This window comes from Mastacembelus armatus, chromosome 13 (genome assembly GCF_900324485.2).
Source record: "Mastacembelus armatus chromosome 13, fMasArm1.2, whole genome shotgun sequence".
Taxonomy (NCBI): domain Eukaryota; kingdom Metazoa; phylum Chordata; class Actinopteri; order Synbranchiformes; family Mastacembelidae; genus Mastacembelus; species Mastacembelus armatus.
Window position 1 is genome coordinate 13431008 of NC_046645.1, and position 23209 is coordinate 13454216.

The 23209-nt window shown below is 39.8% G+C and overlaps 2 protein-coding genes across 3 annotated transcripts; both read right to left on the reverse strand.

Annotated features, from left to right (window-relative positions):
- Positions 1 to 130: 130 nt before the first annotated feature.
- On the reverse strand, positions 131 to 5311 carry paf1 (PAF1 homolog, Paf1/RNA polymerase II complex component). 2 transcript variants are annotated; one of them, XM_026298117.1, is made up of 14 exons: positions 5085 to 5311; positions 4489 to 4518; positions 3538 to 3630; positions 3328 to 3449; positions 3156 to 3222; positions 2975 to 3076; positions 2767 to 2872; positions 2505 to 2573; positions 2188 to 2291; positions 1981 to 2097; positions 1734 to 1862; positions 1385 to 1490; positions 1056 to 1140; positions 131 to 918 (listed from the first exon to the last, which is right to left on the reverse strand). In XM_026298117.1, exons 1-14 carry the CDS (start codon positions 5129 to 5131, stop codon positions 485 to 487), a joined length of 1611 nt encoding a protein of 536 aa, XP_026153902.1. In that variant the 5' UTR covers positions 5132 to 5311; the 3' UTR covers positions 131 to 484. The 2 variants fall into 2 exon arrangements, with proteins under 2 accessions (XP_026153902.1, XP_026153893.1); XM_026298108.1 differs by having other exon boundaries at positions 4489 to 4521.
- A 340-nt stretch (positions 5312 to 5651) lies between these two features.
- On the reverse strand, positions 5652 to 22745 carry taok1a (TAO kinase 1a). The gene is made up of 23 exons (XM_026318343.1): positions 22280 to 22745; positions 19588 to 19837; positions 18357 to 18428; positions 18140 to 18241; positions 18004 to 18049; positions 17771 to 17867; positions 17560 to 17673; positions 17375 to 17466; positions 17064 to 17157; positions 16873 to 16954; positions 16592 to 16759; positions 16245 to 16445; positions 16016 to 16141; positions 15455 to 15691; positions 15234 to 15362; positions 14908 to 15111; positions 14527 to 14766; positions 13945 to 14157; positions 13622 to 13804; positions 8862 to 13077; positions 7724 to 7861; positions 7170 to 7214; positions 5652 to 7063 (listed from the first exon to the last, which is right to left on the reverse strand). Exons 2-20 carry the CDS (start codon positions 19717 to 19719, stop codon positions 12538 to 12540), a joined length of 3072 nt encoding a protein of 1023 aa, XP_026174128.1. The 5' UTR covers positions 19720 to 19837; positions 22280 to 22745; the 3' UTR covers positions 5652 to 7063; positions 7170 to 7214; positions 7724 to 7861; positions 8862 to 12537.
- Positions 22746 to 23209: the final 464 nt, after the last annotated feature.

The window sequence follows — 23209 nt, forward strand, 5'->3', positions numbered from 1 at the left end:
TCTGAACTAAAAGAAATCAAATATTTAATCATTGGGACCGACTTGAATGTAAATTAAGCTGTTGCAATAATAAGGTTAGTGGACTTAGGAAAACTGTAAATAAGAGAAAAACAACCTCTGAACCCACATATTTTACAAACTGTCACCTGTCATTTATTGTTAGTTTCACACAATGACTTGTCGAAAGCAGAGAACAAATATTTTTACATGATCGTGTACTGAATATCCGACAGACAGAAACAGAGGAATGGTGCACAAAAAGCTACTGGTGCACGAATAATCTACAAATAATAAAAACTGGACTAGAGAGAGATGTCCCCAGTCCAAATGTGATGAGTATCTCACACACAAGTTCTGTTTGTTATTGGAAATCATCAATAAACTACCACCCTGGGCTGAGTTAATATTAGGGTGGCAGCCATGTCTGCAGCTGAACACACAGATAAGATGGCCGGCCGTCACCATGCTGCTCAGACCACAGATTTTATTCACTGTCACTGGCATCACTCGAATCTGAGCCTCTCTCACTTCCACTTCCACTCTGAGCCTGGGTCTCTGAATGGTCACTGCTGCGGTCGCTGTGTGCAGGAGAGGCACTGCGGCTCCTGCTGCCTCCTCTGTTCCCTCCTTCATCCTCACTCCCACTGCCATCCTCCCCGCTGCTCCTGGCTGAGTTTTTGGGCTCATTGTCATCGCTGTCGTCGTCACTGCCAAAGATCTCCTCCTCGTCTCGCATTTCTCTGGTCCTCTCCTCGCCACTTTCACTTCCGCTGCCACTGGCTTTCCTCCTCCTCTTCCCTCGGTCCTCATCCTCTTCATCATCGTCGTCTCCCCTTTGTTCACGGTCTTCATCCTCTCTCTCAGATTCACTACCAGAGTTCTCTGCCTCACTGCCGCTGTCCTTCTCTTTATCATCACCTGTAGAAAACATTTCATGTATCATACAGCGTGAATGATTTTAACAGACACTTCCATTAGCATAGTGTAGCATGTAGCCAGTTCAGTAAAATTTAAGTGATGAGAGTTGCAGTGGTAGAGGATAAAAGAAAACTGACCAGAGTCCTGTATGTCTTTATCCATGTCCATGTCCTCCTCTTCATCTTCTGGCTCATGGTTCTCCAACTGAGCTTTACGTGCTTCCTAAGAATCACAATGAAGGGAATTATCTCATATATCTATACAATCCCTATGTTCAATTAAGAAACATCATTCACTAAAATAAAAAAACAAAACAAAACAAAACAAAAAAAACAATTGTACTTTACCAACGAATTAAAAACTACTGTACACTTAGTGGTACACAATTCAATTTCATATGCATCCCGTGATCCAAACAAAATGTATAAGTGTATTGTCAGTAAATCATAGTAGCAAGCACACTCACCTGAGCTTCAAGCTCTTTCTCATTCATCTCTCTGTGCTTACACACCAGCACAGCGTTTGTAGTTGACTGTGCTCCGGCCTTGGCTCGTCTCTTACTCAGACGCACTCTGCAGGACAGAGCAAACTCAGAAGACGAGGCCAACTATTTCCATTGAAAGCCCCACGCATAAGGGCGGTAAGGCTGTTTGTTCTGTGCTTTACCAAATGACACCAAACATTGTGGACGATAACGATGTACACTTCATCATATCTACACTAACTTGCTTAATCTCACCCCACCACCTGCAATTATTTCTATACAAAAGTACCTCCCTCCCTGTGATGATGTGAACAAACAAGCCTTTTCTTACCTTGTCTCAAGCTCATTGTAATAAACACCATCTCCATCTCTGAAGATAAAGAAGTAGTTCTCTTCATAGCCCTTGCTGGCTTTGTTCTTGACATTCCAGTTGTACTCCCTGGCTATCTTGTATTCATATCTGAAACATAAAATGTGTTATTACTTCCCGGTAAACAACTTCAATCAAGCAAAGAACAAGGTGAATTTTAAACATAGCAAAAGAAGATCTATGATGATCTTCTTGTATTTTTACTTACAGATCATCAGGCATATAATCCAATCCATCCTCAAAGTCTCTCTTGCGCTTGCGAAGTGTGTCTTCATTGGGCAAGAAGTATGCCACAAACTGATTTCCTTCCTCATCCATCATACCTCTATTTTTCAAAAGTTAAGAAACATAAATTAGTATTTATGCAGTAACACTGTTGATACACATATCCGTACATTGGATATTCTTTAGGTACCTGATCATGGCCTGAGACATCATCTCCACTCCTGCTGGCCCTGATATGTCTTTAGGTGCAGGATCGGAGTCAAAGATGACCTGAGCACACGGGTTGATCCACATCTGGGGAAAGATGAAGTGTAGAAGATGAAGCTCATAAAGTGCCAGTTTATCAGTAAAAGTACAATAAACTGAACATAAAAAGCCACTGAAGCAACAACGGCTTTTTATTGTTACACATAAATTTGCTATATTGTGAAGTGTTTATGTGACATTTAATGCGAAACCATGCATCTAGACTCCAAAACTCAAATAAAGCGAGTGAAGCTAGCTCACCTTGAAGTCAGGGAACACAGGTAGTACCTCCACAGGAGTAACCCTTGGTTTACTGTAGTGCTGTGTTATCTGGGAAAAAACACGTTCACAAACAATAGATCATTTTTCATTTACCTAGCCACACGTTTTGACCAAGAGCAATAATGCACTTTGGGCTAATGGGATTTGTGTCTGAGAGCTGACCTGTACAAATAGTACTCGGCTGCACAGGGCAGCACTTCAACAACAAGGACATGAGAAGCCTGGCAGCATGCTCACTCACCAATTTCTGTGCATCCTCAAATGTCTTCTCAATAGCAGAAATCTGACTGTCTCTGTCCTTGTAGATCTCTTCTTCTGTAAACTGCTGTTTGACAGAAACTCCAATCCTAAATATAAAACATGTCTATGTTACACATACATTCACACAAACAAAAACACTGACTTTCTACTATTAGTACATTTAAGGTGAACACAATTAGCCAACTTACTTGACTTCCACTTTTTCATTGGAGACACCATATCTGTTAAACTCTGTGGAAATATATTCAGTCTTTCTCATCCAAGGGACCACTTTGGCATGCTGCTGTGACCTTAAATGCAAGAAGAAAACATTTATGCATAAGATCTCTTATAACGACATTAACTTGCCTATTTTGTTGGCTGACTTACCTCTTCGAACTGGATGGAGCCTGGATGTCCTCTTCCAACAGTTTTTCATCAGCAGGATCCAACAATACTGACAATTTAAAAGACTTCTTCAGTCTACACAGACATTTGATATAAAAGTGGTGTCTCTAAAAATGTTTTTTTAAAAAGGATGTGATAACAGCTGTAGTCTTACTGTTAGGGTCTATGCGGTAGGTGTCTGGGTTTATGAGATCAATAGTGACACCGAGGTCTGGCTCTGTCAGGAGCTCATGCTTGTGCTGCTTCTCCAGAGATGTGGCTTTATATTGTACAAACCTACAACAGCAGAAAAACAAACAGACATCAGACTGACTGCCCATGTTCATCGGTGTGTGCTCCAAGGATGATGAAGCTGGGTGTTCACCTGTGCTGATCAAATGGATATGTGATGAATTTGGGGTCGAAAGGGATGTCTGGCAGGCTGTTGCAGTACTTCACACGACAGACCACTCCTGACCTGTTCAAAGGTACAAAAGTAGATGATGTTAACTTTCACATACAGAAGTGCCTGAAAGTGTTGATACTCTTTTACCTTGCTGACACAAGACCACAATCTTTAATACAAAAAATATATATATATATAAAAAGTACCAAAACCTCTTTTGTCAGGCACACATGCAGCCTTTGGTTTGTTATGAAATAAAACAAAGTTTCACAAAGTGAATTCTGGTTTATTCTATACAGTCTTTAGAGTGACCGGAACAAAATTTGCAATGATGACAAATAAGTGGATTATAGTGATTTCAGGCAGACTATGGGCTTCTATTAGCATCACTGGTGCCTTCAAACTTATAGTCCGTTATTCACTGTGTTCACCTCATAGAACATGGGCAGTTGTCTGAGAATACAAGAAAGATAATTACCAAACATAGCTAAAGCAAAGGCCACAAGAAGCCTGATGTTCCTGTGACCACAGCTGCTATTATCATTTAAAGTTTGATGCCCATAGAACTGTTGCCAATCTTCTTGCACAAAACCACAAGAGAAAAAACAATCACAGCTTAAATAGAAGGAGACATTAAATGTGGAACCTTCAAGATCAAGGTACAACAGTATCTAGTTGAAGCATATGTCATGTTAATATGAATGAAAGGGGTTCTGTGAAAGAAGCATAACAGCATTGCATGTTACATCAAAAAAATGTTGGTTCTATTAACAGAGAATAGAGGATGCAAATGACTTTAGTCCATTTCCACACAATTTAGAGAAAATTGTGGAATTTCTGAAGAAATGTGCAAACACCTTTAGTCACATCTGTACCCCAATAATGTAGTGCACATAACAGCAAATAGAAAACAGTGTTAAATCTACTCACCTCTCAGGGAGAGCTCGGTGAGAGGATGGCCTACTGGGAGAGAGAAGAGATTTGGCAGATTTGTTATCATCTCTCATAAACGTCTAATATATGTGACACATAAATACTTCAGTGCAAGGTCACTAACATATCCTGCAGCAATAGTTACTGCTCTCTTTCACCTTCATATGATTGCTTTGGTTGAACACAACTTTTAAAAACTTAGGGACATAAAAGAACAGAGTAACTTTGTCCTGCAAATGTGCATCTTATCAACTCTACAAATACTTCTCGTGATCCCATCTTTTCTTAAATATGCAGTGAAAGTTATGAAATTTTGCAAAGTACAAAATTAGCTTTGCCTCTACTAGGTGTAACTACACACTATATACATTATAATAGGATTAGTTAATAGGCTAAAATAGTGGATTCGCGCGCTAAATTACCGTAGCGAACAGATTATCGCAATTAGACATGAAGTTTGTTTAGCTAAGGCTGTGAGCACCTCTGACAGGTGAGGGGAACCTGATAAACGCGAACGAGTCGTACCTGCATTAACATGCATTACCACATGCAGACAGGCAGCTGCATTAAAGAAGCGTTTTAACTAACGTTACCTGTGTCCGTCTTCTCGTTGAGCTTGTGTCTGAATCGTTGGAGCCATGTTTGCAACAAAGCGCTCACAACTGAAAGCAGAGTTATTTGTTTGGACGAATAATTAACCTAAATATCCCCGAGGACACGCAAAACTGTTTACCAAAATAACAAACAAAGTAGCTACACACCACTGTTAAAGCTAACTCGGATCACAACGCATATTTATTTTGTCCCGGAAGAACAGGAAGATGACCCGGTGACGTAGAGACACAGAGGATTTCCTCTTTTTTTTTTTTTTTTCTGTGATCGACCCCTACTGGTCTGTATGTGTAAGACTCACTGAGCGCCAGCTACCTGTGTCCCTCCCTGCTACATGCAAAATAGATCCCTTTTGTAATCATTCTACTGATTGTGTATTATTATACTGCAGACTATAAACCATTTAGTCCTTCCTACCAGTGTAAGTACCTCCAAAGATCCAGTAGTGATTACAGTTAATATCTTTGGATACTTTTATTTACAGGGTCCATTTTCTGATGAGAAACAACTATGATATTGTCTCACAAGATAGAAAAACTATCTGCTGGTTTTGTTCTAAAGCAAATGCTTTAATTGACAGAAGCTTAAAGGGAATACAAAAATGTCCGCCATACATCCAATTACACAGGCTTGCAGAGTGATATATATATATTTTTAATGGTACAATTTTACAACTTTACAATTTTTATTCATATATTGGATGTAACAATATTGTTTTGGTTTAGGATTGCAATCTTAGGGTACACGCTGCCCAAAACTGTTTTTCTGTCTTTACAAAAACATGCAAAAATCTTTCTTGTTTTAACAATAAAATTCTTAACACCTTCAGAGCTTTCAGTCCTATCTTGTCCTCTTCATCAGGAGATGGAGCTTTTGAGGTTGCCATTGAGGCAGTGCAGCGATAACATGATGTCAGTGCGGCATTTTACGTCATGTCAGGTGATCTTATGCAGTGGTTGCCTAATGGTGTGCCAACAATATATTAAAAGCCCAGGAGTGCTGTGGAATTTTGGGACAACCATAGGTAACTTTTGCACCGCTCCCTCTTTTCAGTTCCATTAAGATTTAACCCCTTGTAGACTATTGTTACAGATTTGCTTCAAACTGCTTCCGGTCTGAAAGCAACAAGGTGAAAAAAAATTATTTAAAAAACACAAGTAATTAATTTATTATATAGTTGTAAATAAATGTGGGCAGTTAAAGGGGTTAATGTTGTGACCTGTCTGGTTTAAATGGGTGTATTGAAGATTTGAAGTTTCAAATTAATTTTTACATTATTTTTGTTAAATGTGATTAATATGGTCAGTTTACCCATTGTATGTGAGAGTTCTTAGTGTAAAAAATATACATTTTTGGATCATCTATTGATTGGGTTCAGACTAATATCTAAACAGAAGTACAGGACACCACCAATATTCATAATTGGCTCCTTGTTAACGGTTGTAGCATTGAACATGCAACAAAACATCTGTTAATTGTTAATTGCATTCAGATTTTCTGCAATCAGATATTGAACAGACAAACAGAAATGACTGTAGTTGCATAGAATGGCAGTGTGATCAAAACACCATATCAGTGCATGTCTCAAATTGGAGGTTAAGAATAAAATGAAGATGCACTGAACTTTCAACAAAGCATATTCTGCTACATTCATTTTGCTTCCTCAAGCTGAAAGTAAAACTATAAATATTATATTGGTGGGTATAATACACATCAATCATTGCGGTGTGCCCTCAAAGTCTCAGACAGGACTCATGCTGCACCCCCCACCATGATCATTAAAAGTGGACAAGGACCATGTATAACAGTTGGCAAGGCAGTTATTGCAAAGGAAAACCAGCTACTGCTTTTCAACTTATGTTCTTCTGTCAATAACTGCACTAGGCTGCCACAAAGCCCTCTCAGTGCACTTCTTTTCTTATCTCAGGTCTGCATCTCTGTCTGCATATGGGTATCAGCTCTGTGGAGAGAGATAGAAGAGATTCAGCCATTTACACAGATACATACAGCCCTCAAACATCATGTTATAAACCTGATTATTCAGGGTGGCAAAGCAAAGTTCGTACCTGCTCAACATGTAAATCATCTGTCCAGGATCATCTGTAAATACCCTGTAACGTCAAAAGAATGCTTCCATTAAAAGAATTATTCTCACTAACCCATGACCTGTATGTGCACAAGACCAGTTTCCATAATGGACATTAAATCTTAAGTGTTCTTCCATCAGCCAGTCCAAGACAGGGCTCGAGGACTCCTAACGTCTAAGCTTGAGTCTTATCAAGAAAATGTAAGCAGGTAAACAAGCTGGAGTCTGTATCATAAAACAACTTGGTATGGTGGTATGACTTGAGATAGTGATATACTGGGGAAAGATTCTGGGAAAGCAACAACATAAGCTGATATTCGCTTTAGGGAATAAAAAACAAAGCTAGTATCTAAGAACTAATGTAACTAAGAAGCTGTGAAAATACCAGAAATAATATTAGAAATAATTCTACGAGTAGAAGTGTGAAATGATTCTTTACAGCTTTAGTATACTTTTTTTTTTTTTTCAGATTATGAAAAGTCTATTATGAACATACACCATGCAAAATGTTAGCCATGGAAATGCATGTCTTACCCATCTCCCCAGTGGTAAAATGCTCGGTCTTGGTAGAACATGGACAGAAACAGCCACACACTTATGGTCTCGACCCAGAAGATAACAAACACGAACCATAGTGACGACAGAAGGACTTCACACAACATCCTTGGAACTCTGTCACGGTAACAGACATACAGCAGGCATAAGTGATACCTTCTTGAGTTATGATCCTATGTAGTGTGACTATTTCCTGTATTATTAGTTTACTCTGAACTAGTGCTTGGTGATAAGATGATAAAAATGTGTCTACTGTCACACGTTTTGCTCTAGTGTTTCTATCACTTAATTGTCTTATTGTTAAACCATTTTGGGAAATGCTGCAAATCAGTAAATATCTGAGTCTATGAGGAAAATGTTGCTGCTTTAGTTCATTTCCTGTCTTCACTACTTAACGGCTATTTTATGCTTGTCTACCCAATACATATGTAACATCTACACTATGTCATATAGCAGTAGGTCGTCTGGACAACAAGCATTACAGCAAACTGCAGTTTAGTGAAGTTGTATTAAACTAACTTACACTATAACACGGAAGGAATATGGCGCGATAGCGTAGTTATGCCACAATAAGCAACAACTGTGTGTTTCCAGCATACGCATTACAATATGCGCTTTGCATTTTGCTACGGAAGGTTAGCAAAGCAGCGCCTAAACATTTATCTAATGTTAGTTGTGGCTAAACCAGACACGATAGGTGGCTAGCTAAATCACCCTCATGTAATGTTACTTCACTTATATGTTTGTATCGCTACAATGACCTGAATTCACGTAGTTGTTGGTGAATGAAGGGAAAATAATTAGTGTTAAGGAGATAACGACGGCTAGCTACTTGTAGCTCGTTAGCCATCTAACCAAGTAATTTGTTCACATTGAGCTAGTTTAGCTAATCTTTAGTTAACCGAAGTACATTTAGACTCCATTATCGAAGATTAGCTATCTTGAAACGCAATCGAGGCATCGACAACACGACTTAAAGTAAATGTTAGATATAACAAACTGGAGCAACTTTGTGCTAACATATCGTTACAGTTAGTTAGCTTTTGCCAAACGCCTACACTGTAACTGGGCCTGCACAGAGCAGGTGAGTTAAATGAGTTTAACACTGGTTACTTACTCAAGTCAACCACTCTGACGACAGCATTCCCTTTCAAGAGCCGAGCACTCACTTTTGTTTACAATGCTCGTCATTTATCACGTTGCATGGATTTCTGCTGCAGGGACCAGTTCAACGTTGGTCGACTGCTTCCCAAGCTGTGGTCCTCGGACCATCAGCGGCCCGGTATAGTGTATATGGCAGTTAACTGTTGCGCATGTGAGGTTCAAGAGAAAAAACAAACAAACAAAAATAAATACAAAGAACACAATGCGGGTTATACTAAAATTACTTTATTACAGCTGATTTCTGTTCAATATCCCTCTGCCAACACAATGGTAAATATAATACAAACAAAATAGTAACTTTGATCCTATTTTAATTCAGTTTTATGAAACTTTGTACACATTTTAAATCCACTTTTAGTACTTTATCTCTTATGTAGTATCTTCATAATCTCTCTGACATTCAATAACAAGTTCCACCGTCTATACATTTTAATACAGGTTGGTTATGAGTTGTAGTGGTAATGTGCCAGAAAAAAAAAAAAAAAAAAAAAAGAATACTGACATCTTCAAAGAAATGCAATCTCTTTTCATTACTTGCCTGTCACCGTGTCATCTTTTCAAGCCTTTTAAACTTACGGCCCCAGACCAGAACCAACTTGTTTGCAGGTTTCAAAACGCTCATGTCATCAGGCCAGTGGTAGGGTAGGGTAAAACCATCAACATAAGACAATGCAATGGTATCTGGGCTTGGCAACTCGGGTATGGCACAGTGTCTGACCATAGGAAGGATCGCCATTTTCTGTTGTCAATTCAGTATCCTATATGCTTTCAGTCAGTAGGACAAAATTTGACATCAAAGTTTAAGTAACAAAAAAAATTGCATTAAAATAGGAAATAAAATCCAGGTTGGTGGAGATGTCTTATAACAACGACTAATCAACAATATCCTGACACTCTCACACACAACGCTGACATCAATGAGAACAAGTGTGCATACAAACTTAAGATTGGCATGTATATGAGGTTTGATTGGCCTAACATTCAAACTCTCGGCCTTGGCTTTTGACTAAAGGTAATATTCTGATAATGGTACATTCCTCTTTTCTTAACTAAATATCAATGAATCAGAAAAGAAATGCTGAAAATAAACCGCTCCGTTACAGTAGCTGGAACTAATCATTTGGCTTGAAAAAACAGTAAAGGTTTTTGGGACCAAACCATAGGAAATTTGATACAATGCATACCCTTTAATAGGAAATATACATGTGGAAAACTGAAAAGACATCCATTTAAGAAAAAGACCCCAGCATTTTTGTGCCCTCAAATGTTATAGGAATATATTACAGTATAACATTCAGAAAGAGCCAGTATCTGTAAATGTGGCTCTGACTTGGGACAAATGTTCATAAGTGTAGAAGAGGAACAAACTCTAGTGTTAATGCTTGGAGATGGCCTGTTGACTTAACATGTCGCATTTCTAGGCAGTTACAGCAAATACATGCATATGGAGCATTTGGTCTGTACACAAAAAATAACTTTCAATGAACTACGTCCAGACAACTCAATACCACTTTGGGAATAGAGGTTTTCTGATTTCAGTGTGGTCTGTCAGTTAATGAAAGTTAGTTTCAGCAAATATTTTCTAAACATATGAGTTTAGTTTTTAAACATCTTCAATAAAATATACATATGAACATTTAACTCCAGCTTTGTGATTTAGGGGATCATGCCTTATATCCTTAATATATCTGGGAAATTATCCTTAAAGGCCTTTTGAACTATTTATTAATTCTCTGTATGGACCTAGAAGTCTCAGGCTGTTTTCAAGAGCACCTACTACTCTAGTGATATTTCATTAATAAACCAGAGAGAAACGAGCAAGCAGAAACAGATATTCATAGAGGAACTGCTATCAAAGGAATACCTAAGTGCTTTTTGCCACATTTATTGTGTATTTGGCCATTTTACAGAGTGTGCGTTGACTCAGTTTTACACATATATGCTACAATGTCATGCAAGCATGTGCTTGATTCAGTCTCCCTTGTTCTGGGGTTCTAAAGAGATGGTGCAACAGTTACATTTTAGTGTTATTTAACTGGGCCCCAACATTTTTAACAGTGTTTAAGTTTACTTAGTACTGCCAAGCCTGCTGTCATGGTCATGGCAATTACCCTAACCTACCTCCCTGCACATAATAGACTCTTCATTATTTCAGTTTCTTTTATGGAAAGTGTAGCCAAAACTTTCTAAAACATCTGCAGCGTCCCCGCATCCTCTATTCAATCAAAATTCCACATAAGCCCACAGAGGACAAAACCCAACAATGGCAACAGCTTCAAAACACAGTAAATGCTGCAGAAGAACTTTGGCATACACAAAACTGTACTTGGTAAATTGCTCCAAGGGATTAAAAGAACCTCAACACTTCAACTGAACTATGTCCGTACCAACAAAACACTAATCCACCAGGTACTTTGCAAAAAGAAGTTGATATATACACATTTAGCTGTATAAAGTGCTTTCAAAAGGCAGTAGTTTTAAAAGGCACTAATAAAAAAACAGATCAATACAAGGATTGTTTCTGAAGGCAAATGAGTACAATGACATTCTCTGTAATGCAGGGGTTTCACCCCTAGAGTACCACCACTCTTAAGACCTAAAAGTTTAATCACTGGTATGGACAAATAATTTCTATGTCTCACCAGTTACAAGGCTTAAACCAATTTTACTGTATACATGTTAAATACATAATAATCTGAGAAAAATATTTATTTGGGTCTGGTAACTAAAAACAGATGTAAAACAGATTGAACTGACAAAACATACACTGGCACTGATTAGAAACTGATAATGAAATTTAAAATATTAAACTATAAATATCTGAGTTTTGATTTCTATAATCAGATGTTAAAAGGCACTGTAGTAGTGTTATAAAGCAAGCCTGAAACAGATGCATATATTTGGCTCTAAGTTTGGCTGATGACCAGGAAAAAAAAAAAAAAAAAAAAAGAATCTTGAAATAAAACTAATGAATAAAAGGACACTAATTTACCATAATGACCATTACAGCAGGCTGGAATCACAACAACAAAGCAAAAAAAAATCTTACTTAGTTTTGCTGCATTTTTAACCACCGTCAGTGAATCGGCCAGTGTATAATTGAATATGAACTGGGAGCGTGAGAGGGGAAGGGGGAGGTTAGAGGGTCCTAAACAAAATCAGGTTACTGTGATTGATACCACATTTCTCAAAGACATAGTCAACACGTCAAAAAAAAAAAAGAAAAAAAAAAAAAATTGAACAGTGTTTCATGTGCAAAATGAGAGCAATGGCTGTGAATAGCACAACAAAAATAATGTAAAAATTCCATAGGAGCGAGCTGTAAATAGAAACAAATGGGAGTATTATGTGTTGACACTCAAATTACCTATATAACATAAATTTAAGGATCTGTATGTGTGTCGATAAACTGCCGTGAGGACGGGCCACGCCTCTTCCAGCCCTTTTGACCTGAGCAACATTTATTTCATCACACATCCACATCTGTATAGGGAAAGAAACGGGGGGGGGGGGGAAGTGTTGCAGAGAGAGACAGAGCAGCAGAGCTCAGCCAGTACTCTGTCTTGTTTTGTTTGTTGGATTCCACATATCCCTGCTGGGGAGATCTGCAACTCTGACTCCAAAGCTGACTATGTGTAGGAGAGGTGTGACCCGTTAGATATTTGAGACGTGACACTGGTACTCCTGCTCATGCCCTGCTCACTGCGGCCTCCTGAGGGTGTCCTCCCCATTGCCTGGGGGCTGTTCTGTACACCTCCACTGTTGCAAGACACTAGGGCTGCTGCTGATGGGTGGCCCCATGGTGATGGACCCCCACCTCCCTGCATGCCATGCCCCCAGCCCTGATGCATAGGTGCCCCTCCTGGACTGGAGTGATAATAGTGATGGCTGCCTTGGTGGCTTGACCCTGCGCTTGAAATGCCACTGCCCCAGTATGGCCCTTGGGAGCTCCCAGGTGGGTGATGCTGTTGATGGTAACTCCAGTTTCCTGGAGCACCGGGAAAGCTATTGCTGAGGGCCTCTGGGGAGATGTTTGCTAGCACCATGTTGCTGAAACCCAGACGCATACTCTCTGAGTCAAAAGCCTCAACTTCTCGGGCTTGGCGCTCCAGCAGGCTCCGGATTCGTTCAGAGCGTTCATTCTGCAAGGACATCATCTCCTCTTCAATCTACAGAAAAAAAAAAAAAACAAAAACACAAAACAGAATCCATAGCATAAATGTACAAATATATATATATTTTTAATAATAAAGTTTTTCCTTATTTAGTCTCGACATGACTATCAGATGATGTAGATAAAACAAATGATGGCTGATTTACATTTGCCCCAATCTACTGCACGACTTGAATATAACAACCGCAATCGTGAATGTTGTTTGTAACACCTGTGCTTTTCTGCTGTTACAAGTGAAAATCCACAGCTCTCTGTTATTTCACTCAATTAGAGTGAATGTGTTCAGATTGTGCTTGCTTAACATTTCTCTTGCTCTCCTTTTAATTTTGTTGTACCTGGACATATTAAATCTATATTATTTTTTATTAATTCATGGAGTCCACTAATTCACATACCAGCATATTTTGACCCACATTGAAGTGGAGCATAATTAACAAACCAGAAATGGTGAGTGTGCTGGTACCTCTAAAACCCATATCTTGCTAAAAACCATGGACTCAGGTCAAAGCAAATATCCACATGAGAATAATCTATAAAACCTTCTGTTCCAGCAGGGCCCTTCGGAGTGACACTCTCTGCTCCAGATCCTTCTTCTCACGGTCATGCTGGGCGTCTGTCTGCATCTTGATCTTGCTCTGGTAGGCGTTGAGAAGCTCCAGTTCCTGCTGTAGCTGTATTCGTAGGGCTTGGCACTGAGCCTCCTGAGTCTCATCCAGACGGAGCTAAGGACAGGGAGATAATCAAGATCCAAAAAGTAAATAAATACATAACCATTACTAATTTGGACACATTCTTCAAAGGTGGCAAATGTGCCTTCATGGTCTTACATCACAAACTACATTCCTTCCATTGTGAGACTCACCGCCTGAGTAGAAAGCATCTCATTGATGGAGTGCTCATACTGCTCTGCCAAGATAGCAAGTTTGCGGTGCTGCTCCTGCTTCAGTCGTTTAAGCAGGGCCTTGTGCTCTGACCTTGGTGTGGTCTCCAGTAGGTGGTTCCTCAGTGCTTTGTACTGCCTGGTCTGGATCTTACACGTGTCCTGGAACTGTTTCTTAATCTGCAGCTCTTTGGACTATGTTGTAATAAAAAGCGAGTCAATTATCCAATTTTAAATTACGCAAAATCAGACCCCAAACCAAGTAAGTACAACTGTGAAAATTTAAATGAGTAAGTAAAATGCATCAGTTTCTATTCCAAATCTTTTATAAATAGTTTTGTGACCAAAAAGGATGTAAACATTACACTCAGATGCAGTCTTTGTATTTTTCTATGGCTCAATGTTTCACTACATCTTTGTAAAGAGAAGGTTTGCCTGGCAAATGAACTGCATATTACACAGATTATGTAAGTACATAATGCAGTAATTTATTAATGATAAGTGAAATGCATATCTCTACTGAATAATCCATATGAATGCATGATCTCAGGTTTTTTTTCTAACCTTCAGACTCTTGGGTTGCTGGCGAACCTCCATAACATGCTTCCGTCGAAGTTCCCTCTCCCTCCTCTTGTTATACTCCTGCTGATTGGTGAGCTCCGTCTGATGCTGTAGGCGGATCAGCTCAGCCCTTGTTTTTTGGATGGTGTTAAGCTGGCGGAACTCCAACTCTTGCATGGACTCATGGTGCCGGAGAAGCATGGCATGCTCCAAATCCTTCTGAGTCTGACGCTTGTTTAGCTCCTAAATGAGAACACAAAGACAGACAACAAACAGATTAGATTGCAACACTAAAAAAATTTAAGGGACCAATTTTTGCCTGTTAAATAATCAAAAATTGGAACATTTGTGAAATTCAGTTACAATTTCAGAATGTGTACTGACCTCACGTACAAGGTCCTTTTCTATATTGTGGCGAGCAATCAAGATTCTCCGTTTGAACCTGCGACACTCCAGATCCAGATATTGCCTCTGTCTGCGCTGTAAATTAGCCTCCTCTTCTGCCTGGAAGTGTTGGAAGTTCTCCTTCTGCTTGGATAACCACTCCTGCTTTTCTTTCTTGGGTGTCGACTGGTTTTCATTCAGTTCCTACAGAGAAGAAGGATTGCAGGTCATAAGTAGAACTGACAAACTGTAAGTAAGTTGAAAGGAACACTTACAGAACACTTACATGGAATAACTTAAAGAGATACACAAATGGACCTCCCTACCTCTTTCAATTGTTCCTTGCGAAGTTTGTACTCCCGTTTTTGTGATTCCAGGAAGCTGTTAAGCTCTTTCTTCTGCTGACTCTGAATATGCTGTTGAAACTTCTTTTCATCATTGCTAAATGTTTTTGCCTGATGGTGAAACACACAAACACACATGATCAGTTTGATCTATGCAAACTAATAGCCAATGTAAATTGTAAACATATGAAATGAAAACGTACATCTTTCTCCATGGATGCCTGGTGTTTCTTGATTAGTTTCTCCATCTCCTGGGCAAAATTATTCCTCTGATTCTCCAGCTCCTTGTCCAGACGGAGTCTGTGCTCATCCATCTCAGCCTTCAGCTTATTTTCCAGAGCCATGAGCTGCTTCTGGTGCTGCCGTCTCATGCGCTTGTAGCCCAATATCTGCTCCCTTAACTCAGAATCCTGCTCATGCTCCTTGATCTGTCGAGTGAGCTGGCAGACACAACACACACATTCTCTTTATATTACTGTTTGTGACAGAAAAATGCATATGTAACAAAACCATATACATAATGTAAAAGAAAGCAATTGAAGACAAAATGACAAACATTTTTAAAAGATCTCATCCACACTACATAAATATTCCAATCCATGACACTGCTTTTGAATATGTAAAACAGAAGCTTTCAATAAGAAGTCCAAAGTTTTTTGCCTATTAACAGCCCATTTCCATCACATATACAATTAGTTATTTAGCTATTAAAGTGTTATTTTAGCTATCATTTTTATTTAATCTTAATGATAACTCTGTCTTACCACTGAGGCTGTGCGTATAGTGGCAAAGTGTTCGCGGTTTCTTTTAGGCCGTGGAGTGTGTGCAGGCGGTGACTGTGGCTCAGTTGGCCGGGGGTGAGGCTCTGACTCTTCATATCTCTCTTCCTCCTGTAGAGGATGCAGAAAAGCACAGAGGGGCACATTATGTGTGCTATGAGTAATTTTAAATAGTGATGTGGCTTCAGAACAGACTGGAACCTCATCATCTTACCGGCTTGAGGTGTATGACAGAGCTGTTGGACATGACTGTGTGGTCTCCCTCCATGTCCACCTCACTCTTGTCATCACCAGCATCTGTTAGACTGTTGACAGAGCTGCTCTGGGAACTGGCACTGATTGACATACTGGGGATGGATTGGCTGCTCCCCACACTGTTCACTGTACCGGTCGTACCCACACTCTGTTCTGGCTCCTAAAAACACACATAGCAGACAGTAACAAGATTACAATAGTTCTTTCTAAGTGTAAAGGTTGACAGCATATTATAAAATTCTGAAGAAGACAAAAACTCAGAAAAGTAATCAAACTAAGAGCAGTTGAAACCATCATGTGACAGACCTCCTCTTCATCTTGGGTCTCATTTGTGGGACCATTGGGGGCTTCCTGAAACAAGATCTTCTTCATTTTTCGATACTGAAGATTGTCCAGCTCCCGCACTGCATCCTTAGTCCGATTTATCAGGTCTATAAGAACAGATTCTGGTCGCTCACGCTGTACAAATGCATGCTAGAGGAAAAACACAAAGATGTCTTGAATTAAAATTCTGAATATTAAAATGACTATAAGCATTTACTGTCAAACCTGCCATCAGCATGTCATAGGCATTTTTTGATTCTTACCTTTAAGAGCTCCTCAGAGTTGGGCCTATCCTGGGGAATTTTCTGAAGACAAGAATCCACAAAATTTCGGAAATAATCCGTCCTAAAATTGAAAGAGATGAAATTTTAAAAAAAGATAGATTTGTAGTGGTTTTATGGACTATGTTTAAGAAAGAATACACCAGCTCTTATAAACTCAATTCTAAACTCACCATTCACTAGACTGCAGTGTGGGGCTCTCATTCTGTGCTATGTGGTATAAGGCACTCATTGCATTCATGTTGAACAGTGGAGGCTTCCTCTCAGCTACAATCCAAGTAGGATGTTGCACAATGGAATCAGATGTTGTGGGCAAAAAATGAAATTATGAGAGACAAAATAGCAACAATATTCAGCTACAGACTGGCTAAATGAGCAAAACAAATGCTGGCTATGAGATCTTTGTAACAGGAATAAAAACAGATGTATGTATGTAAGAAGTTAGGTTTAAGTGATTGATGTGAATCATCAACAATGACCATACCTAATTCAATGCATGTTATCCCCAAAGACCAAATGTCCACTTTTCCGTCATACTGACCCTCATCCATAGCTAAAATTACTTCTGGGGCCATCCTAAGATAAAAAAACGAAGTTTACAACAACTGAATGAAATGTCTGCTTCACTGCTCTGATAGGAACCTTTAATATAAATGTGTTGTAACATACCAATATGGAGTCCCAACAAAAGAGTTGGCAGGACAGGCGATTGAGGCAGAACCAAAATCTGCTAGTTTTACCTGCCCTGGTTCCGTTAGCAAAACGTTTCCTGCCTTTATATCTCTGTCAGACACAGGAGAGGAAATGATTATGAAGACAGAACGCCTGAGGGCTTAAGCGCTTGATGTCCAGCATCCTCCTGAACATTTAAACCACTCACCGGTGAATCATGCTTTGAGAGTGAAGATAAGCCAACCCTTGAAGAGCACCATGGGTAATTGCAGCTATTTCAACTTCTTGAAGAGGTTTCTTGTGAACTGAAATGGATACATTCATCGAGAGCAATGTAAATCAACAAAAATGGGACAAAGATCAACTTGAAACAGAAGACTGCCCCCTCTGTTGTTATGTTGCATCATGCAGTGACCATGAGTTCCACCATTTTCAACTCACCTTCTAACAAATCTGAAGCAGAGCCCAGGCAATATTCCATTACCAGCTGCAATTAAATCAACAGTGTATTTAATTTCCTTCTTTTTCAGTAACATATTGTTAGTTACACAGTATCATCATCAAAGCTAAATCTTACCCAGGCAGTGTGCTCTCGCAGGTAACATCCTTTGTACTCTATGCTGTTTGGGTGTCGTATTCGCTGTAGGAATTTCACCTCCTTGATTATATCTTGCCATTTCTGTGAAAATCATAAAAAAAAATCTTGGACTATAACAACTAACAAAACTGTAATCATGATTAAATATGGTAATTATTAGCTATTAACATGACATAGGTTAGTGAAATTATCATACCTCACTGGACTGCTTTCCACTATAAGACATCTTCTTGATGGCAACCACCTCGTTTGTCCGCACATCCCGTGCCTGAATGAACACATTTCATATTGGTGTGATTGCAGGTTAGGTTAACTGGTGACTCTAAATTACCTGAAGATGAGAATGTTTGTCTTCACAAATGTGATAGGCTGGTGATCTGTCCGGGGTGTACCCCATCTATATGCTTCACCCCCTGCGACCCTCAAAAGGATATGTGATAGATAATCCATGGAAGGCTGGCGATGCCTGTGATGATTCTGCTGTATTAATTGCCTGAAAGCCTAAATAATGTCTTTTTGCATTAGTAGAATTGACAATCTCTACATGTGACCTCACTACTCCAACTATCATGATACCACAATCTGTAACTACCTTTTAAGAAAACAAAGCATAGTGTGATAAAGTCTGCAGCACAAACGGGGACAGGTCTATAAGCTGACAGACAGCTTTGGCATAATATCCACATTGTTTCACCATTTCAACACACTGCACAAAGGCATTAAATCACACCTAAAATATCAAGTTTTCAAAGACACTGAGACAAGGGTAAACCACCAAAACACTACAGCAGGTAATTTTGACTCTGAAATGTGATTGCTCAATAATTAACAGGAAGTCAAAGTATTAAACTGATACACTACGACACTTGCAAACACAGTGCTGTAATTTTCAAATCATTCTTAAATATTCTGAAGAGATTTAGAGGGATCTAAAGGCCTTTTAGCTTGTGGAGCAATGCCCTCCAATTGCCAAATACTGAAACAAAACAGAATGACATAACAAGGTCATCAAGCCGGTCACCTTCAGGGCCACAAAACCCTAAACATAAAGCCCATTCTGTATAGACTTGACTTGACTATGAGGCAGGATTTTACACATTTTTCTATCAGTGATCAAATGAATTACATTATTGATGTTTGATTACATACTATATTTTTGGTATTATCACTAAACCTTTTGAAAAGACAAAAACAAAGTGTAAAGGAGTGAAAAGTATTGAGATACAGATTGGTTTTGTCATTTCAGGAAGTTGACGACATTGAAAATGTGACCAGCTTAGAAAAGCTTAGCTTTTCTGCCCTGACAGCCATTTCTCTATTTATTTATTGCTGGCCCTCTATGTGTCCTGACACAGTGGGCTTCGTGTTTCAAGGCAGTTGCCATGTCAGGCTGAATATGACCCGGTGCTATACTGTCAGATACTCACAAAATATACAGCACCAAAGCTGCCATGTCCGATCTCACGCAGATCTGTGAAGAGCTTTTCTGGATCTTCCCTGAAGAAGAGCTCAGCAATTTCGGGGTCCTTCAGGCTTCCCGCCCGACTGCTGTTGGGCATAATGGGGAGCTCGGGGGCAATGCCGCTGCCGCCAGCAACTATCTGGGTCTGCGACAGCGACTTGAAAGCCCCCACCGATGGTTCATCTGCAGGACAGTGGTCTCATATGTATTCAGAGCTGCAAGTACAAGGTAAAAACAAAAAACAATGAAAAAAAATATAATAACAGCAGAGTGGTATAACCTAATGTTTTTATTTGTCCCCAAGGGCTCATTATTAATACTGAATGGACAGCAGAAGAGCACAATATGCTTCATGGTAAGTTACATAAATCCTCTACCTTACTAATATGTTCTTTCCACTGGCAGTGGTTTGCAACAAAATCTTTGTCTACATGTGCAACAGCAGAGCCTATTAACTTGAGAAAGAGAAGGCTACACAAAACATGAACTGAACCATGATATCAGGTGCAAATGTGGAGAATGGCCAGTCGGAAATCCCGAGGCAGCAAGAGATAAGTCTCTTGTTTCCATAGTAACTGCAACCACAGTAAGGAAATCAGTGGGCTGTGTCCTGACAACTTCTCCTTACACTTTCAGTGACTTGGTATGTAGACAGACAGATGTGTGGTGGACACACAGAACAACATTGCAGCTGCCAATCTACAGCTTGAACAAAGCAACCAAACTAACAATAAGCTGCTTCGCTGTGATAGATGCCTGACCTGAAACAAAGCATTCCAGTGACTGGACTACTTGTTAAACTCGTAAGTACTTGGTAAACACACATACCAAACATTGTCCATATAACTTTCCTACAAATGCTTAAAGGATTAGTTCACCAAAATCACACACACACACAGACAATAACACCTATTGCCAACTCTTTATAGTAGTTTCCAGCAATGCTAATACTTCACAGTGTCAACACAGTGTCAATGCAATAATCTGTTTGTGTACTCACAAATGAAGTAGAGAATGCCTTTCTAAAAATAATGAGTTCTCCGTCAAGCCTGCTGGAAACAGTTGTCAGTGTGAAAAGTTTTCTTTTGAATGTACAAATACACAAATTGAAATAAAATATTTACAGCAGGGTGTGTGAATCAAATTTATCTCAAAGGTTTAGCATATTAAATCAATATCTATAACATCAGACACCACAAGAGATATGAAAGTGTCTATGTGTTTTCATAGTTTAGGTAAACTTCCGCTTTAAAACCTCTAGAAATTGGCAGAATATAGCATAGGTCCACAACTCCCCTGTTGAGTAGTTTGTTACACAGCTTTACTGCTGTAATACACATGTAGACTGTAAAAGATCCCTGAAGAAAGTTTACTGAGTCCATACGGCTCAGATGATCAGATGCGAAGCTGACGCTAGAGTCACAAGACTTCTTTCCCAGCCTGGGAGAAACAGCCCCCAGTTGAAGCAGACATCTTTTGTCTCACAACAGCACTGAACAACTCACTATTCCACAGAGATACAGCCACGTCCCAGAAATAAAGCCTCATTACCATGTGGGACTGTGCCTCTTTATTGCCATTGTTCTTACTACATTGTTACTCATGAATGAGCTTTGTTGTCATTTCTCATGATGGCATTTTCAACTGTGGACATGTGAGCACTCAAGTGAGTGATGATCACTGATACCTTCATAAAACACTCCTGCGTTCCAACTAGCACACACATATGCACAAGAATGCAGAAGAACAGGACAACAAAGCTGGAGGGCTGGAATTCCCAATGTATGTCCTCATTGCCTGCATTTCTCAGCATTTCCTGTTCACAGAGCTATAGAGGGCCAGGGCCTGGTGAGCATATCTGTCTTTTAACAGCAATGGCATGCTTTCAAATATGCACTGCCATTCCAGAAAGGTTTTAAAACTTTTATATCATAAAGATCATTTATCTTAACAAAATACAACTACCAACACTACAGAAATCAGTATGTAATTTCGAAAGGCACAGTATTTAGTTAAGTCATTTCCTTTTGACAGTCTAACACAGACTAGCACAGTGTCAACCACCTTTATCCATCACCCAAAACCCCCAAAAGACTGCTTACATAATATATTCATGGAGTGTGAATAATCAGAGGCGAACTGTTTAAACCCTACATGATTTCTCCCGTCCCTCTTAGTTCGATCAGATCTTGGCTCAGCCTTACCTGCGATGTTTTAGCTCAGTCAGTTCACCTGTAGCTATAGCTAAAACCTCACTGGGGTCTCCAGTGAAATCAGAAACAGCACCTAACAGGCTTGGGTGAAAGTCGTCACTTTTCCAACAGCTGCTTCAGCTGTCACACAGGGAACCCAAGCTAACAAAGTGTGAGGTGCGAGGACCCTGCAGCACCTCGCCAACAAATCTGAGGTTTCAGTAGCTCCCTGTAATGTCAGCTACAGCCCAAAACTTAACGTGAGCTAGGCTAAGTTACGTGTCATGGAAAGAAACCATCCCAGCAATGGGAACGGCTTTTTTTTTAATCCATGGGGAGTTCACCAACTCCACACATGGTGTGGGATTAAACCGGATTTAAGAGCCATTTACCCGAACAGCCGAATTAGCAGGCTGCCCTGTGTGGTGTTTGCTAATTTAGCTTAGCCAGCTAGCTAAAGCTCACCCTCTCCTGACAGGCCAGGTCTCAGCGCCTCCGCGTCGTTAATTCACAACACTTTGGGATGATACAACTATTCCTCCCGGCTCGTCCCCGCTTCGGCGGTTTTGTGCACAAAATCCTCGTGGTTCTTGGCACTGTCAGTGGATTACAGCAAACCTAATAGTTAAAGGTTAAAAATCCCCACCCTTGAAGTAACTGGGGTGCCACAACAGTCGAATCCCACTCCCAGGCAGGTCCAAAGATGGCTGCCGCCGCTCCGCCGCCGCCTCCCTTCGTGAAAACACGCTGGGAAAATGTGAGGGAAGTTCAAACACCCGTAAACAAGCAGCGGTGGTGTCCGCGGTGTCGTTAGAAAAACTCGGGATTTAACCTAACACGCTGGCGTGGTAGGTATTAGTAGTTTACTCAGGCTGCAGCTCTCCGTCGACATGCCGCAAACAGCAGTTCCGCCCTGCCTGTTGCAGTAAACTCTCGCTGACCCAACAACATCCAGAGGCGGAGACCCGGGCACAAGCAAAAACACCAGGCCTGTAACATGTACGACACTACATACTAAATAGTCTTACGGAGCTCTGTGGTACAGGACCTTGTATTTTGTTTTTCCTCGCGAATTTGTTTCTGATTTAAATGGCTACACCATGGACTAGGCGATTTATACTGTAGCCTTGTTTTATTGGTATTTTATTAATTCATGTTTTATAAAAGTGGCACAAGAACAAAGGGAATTTAATTCAGAAAAATAATATTACAACTTTAGGGCTTTATGGTTAGGAAAACATTTAAGAAAACAAATAAGCTACATGTTCCGTGGAAATGAATAAACCTTATCAGTAGCATACATAAGCAAAAACATTGATTTACATTGACATTCAGTTCCTGGAGACTAACCCTAACCATAACCATACTACCAGCTCTGGCCTCGCCCAGACTTTA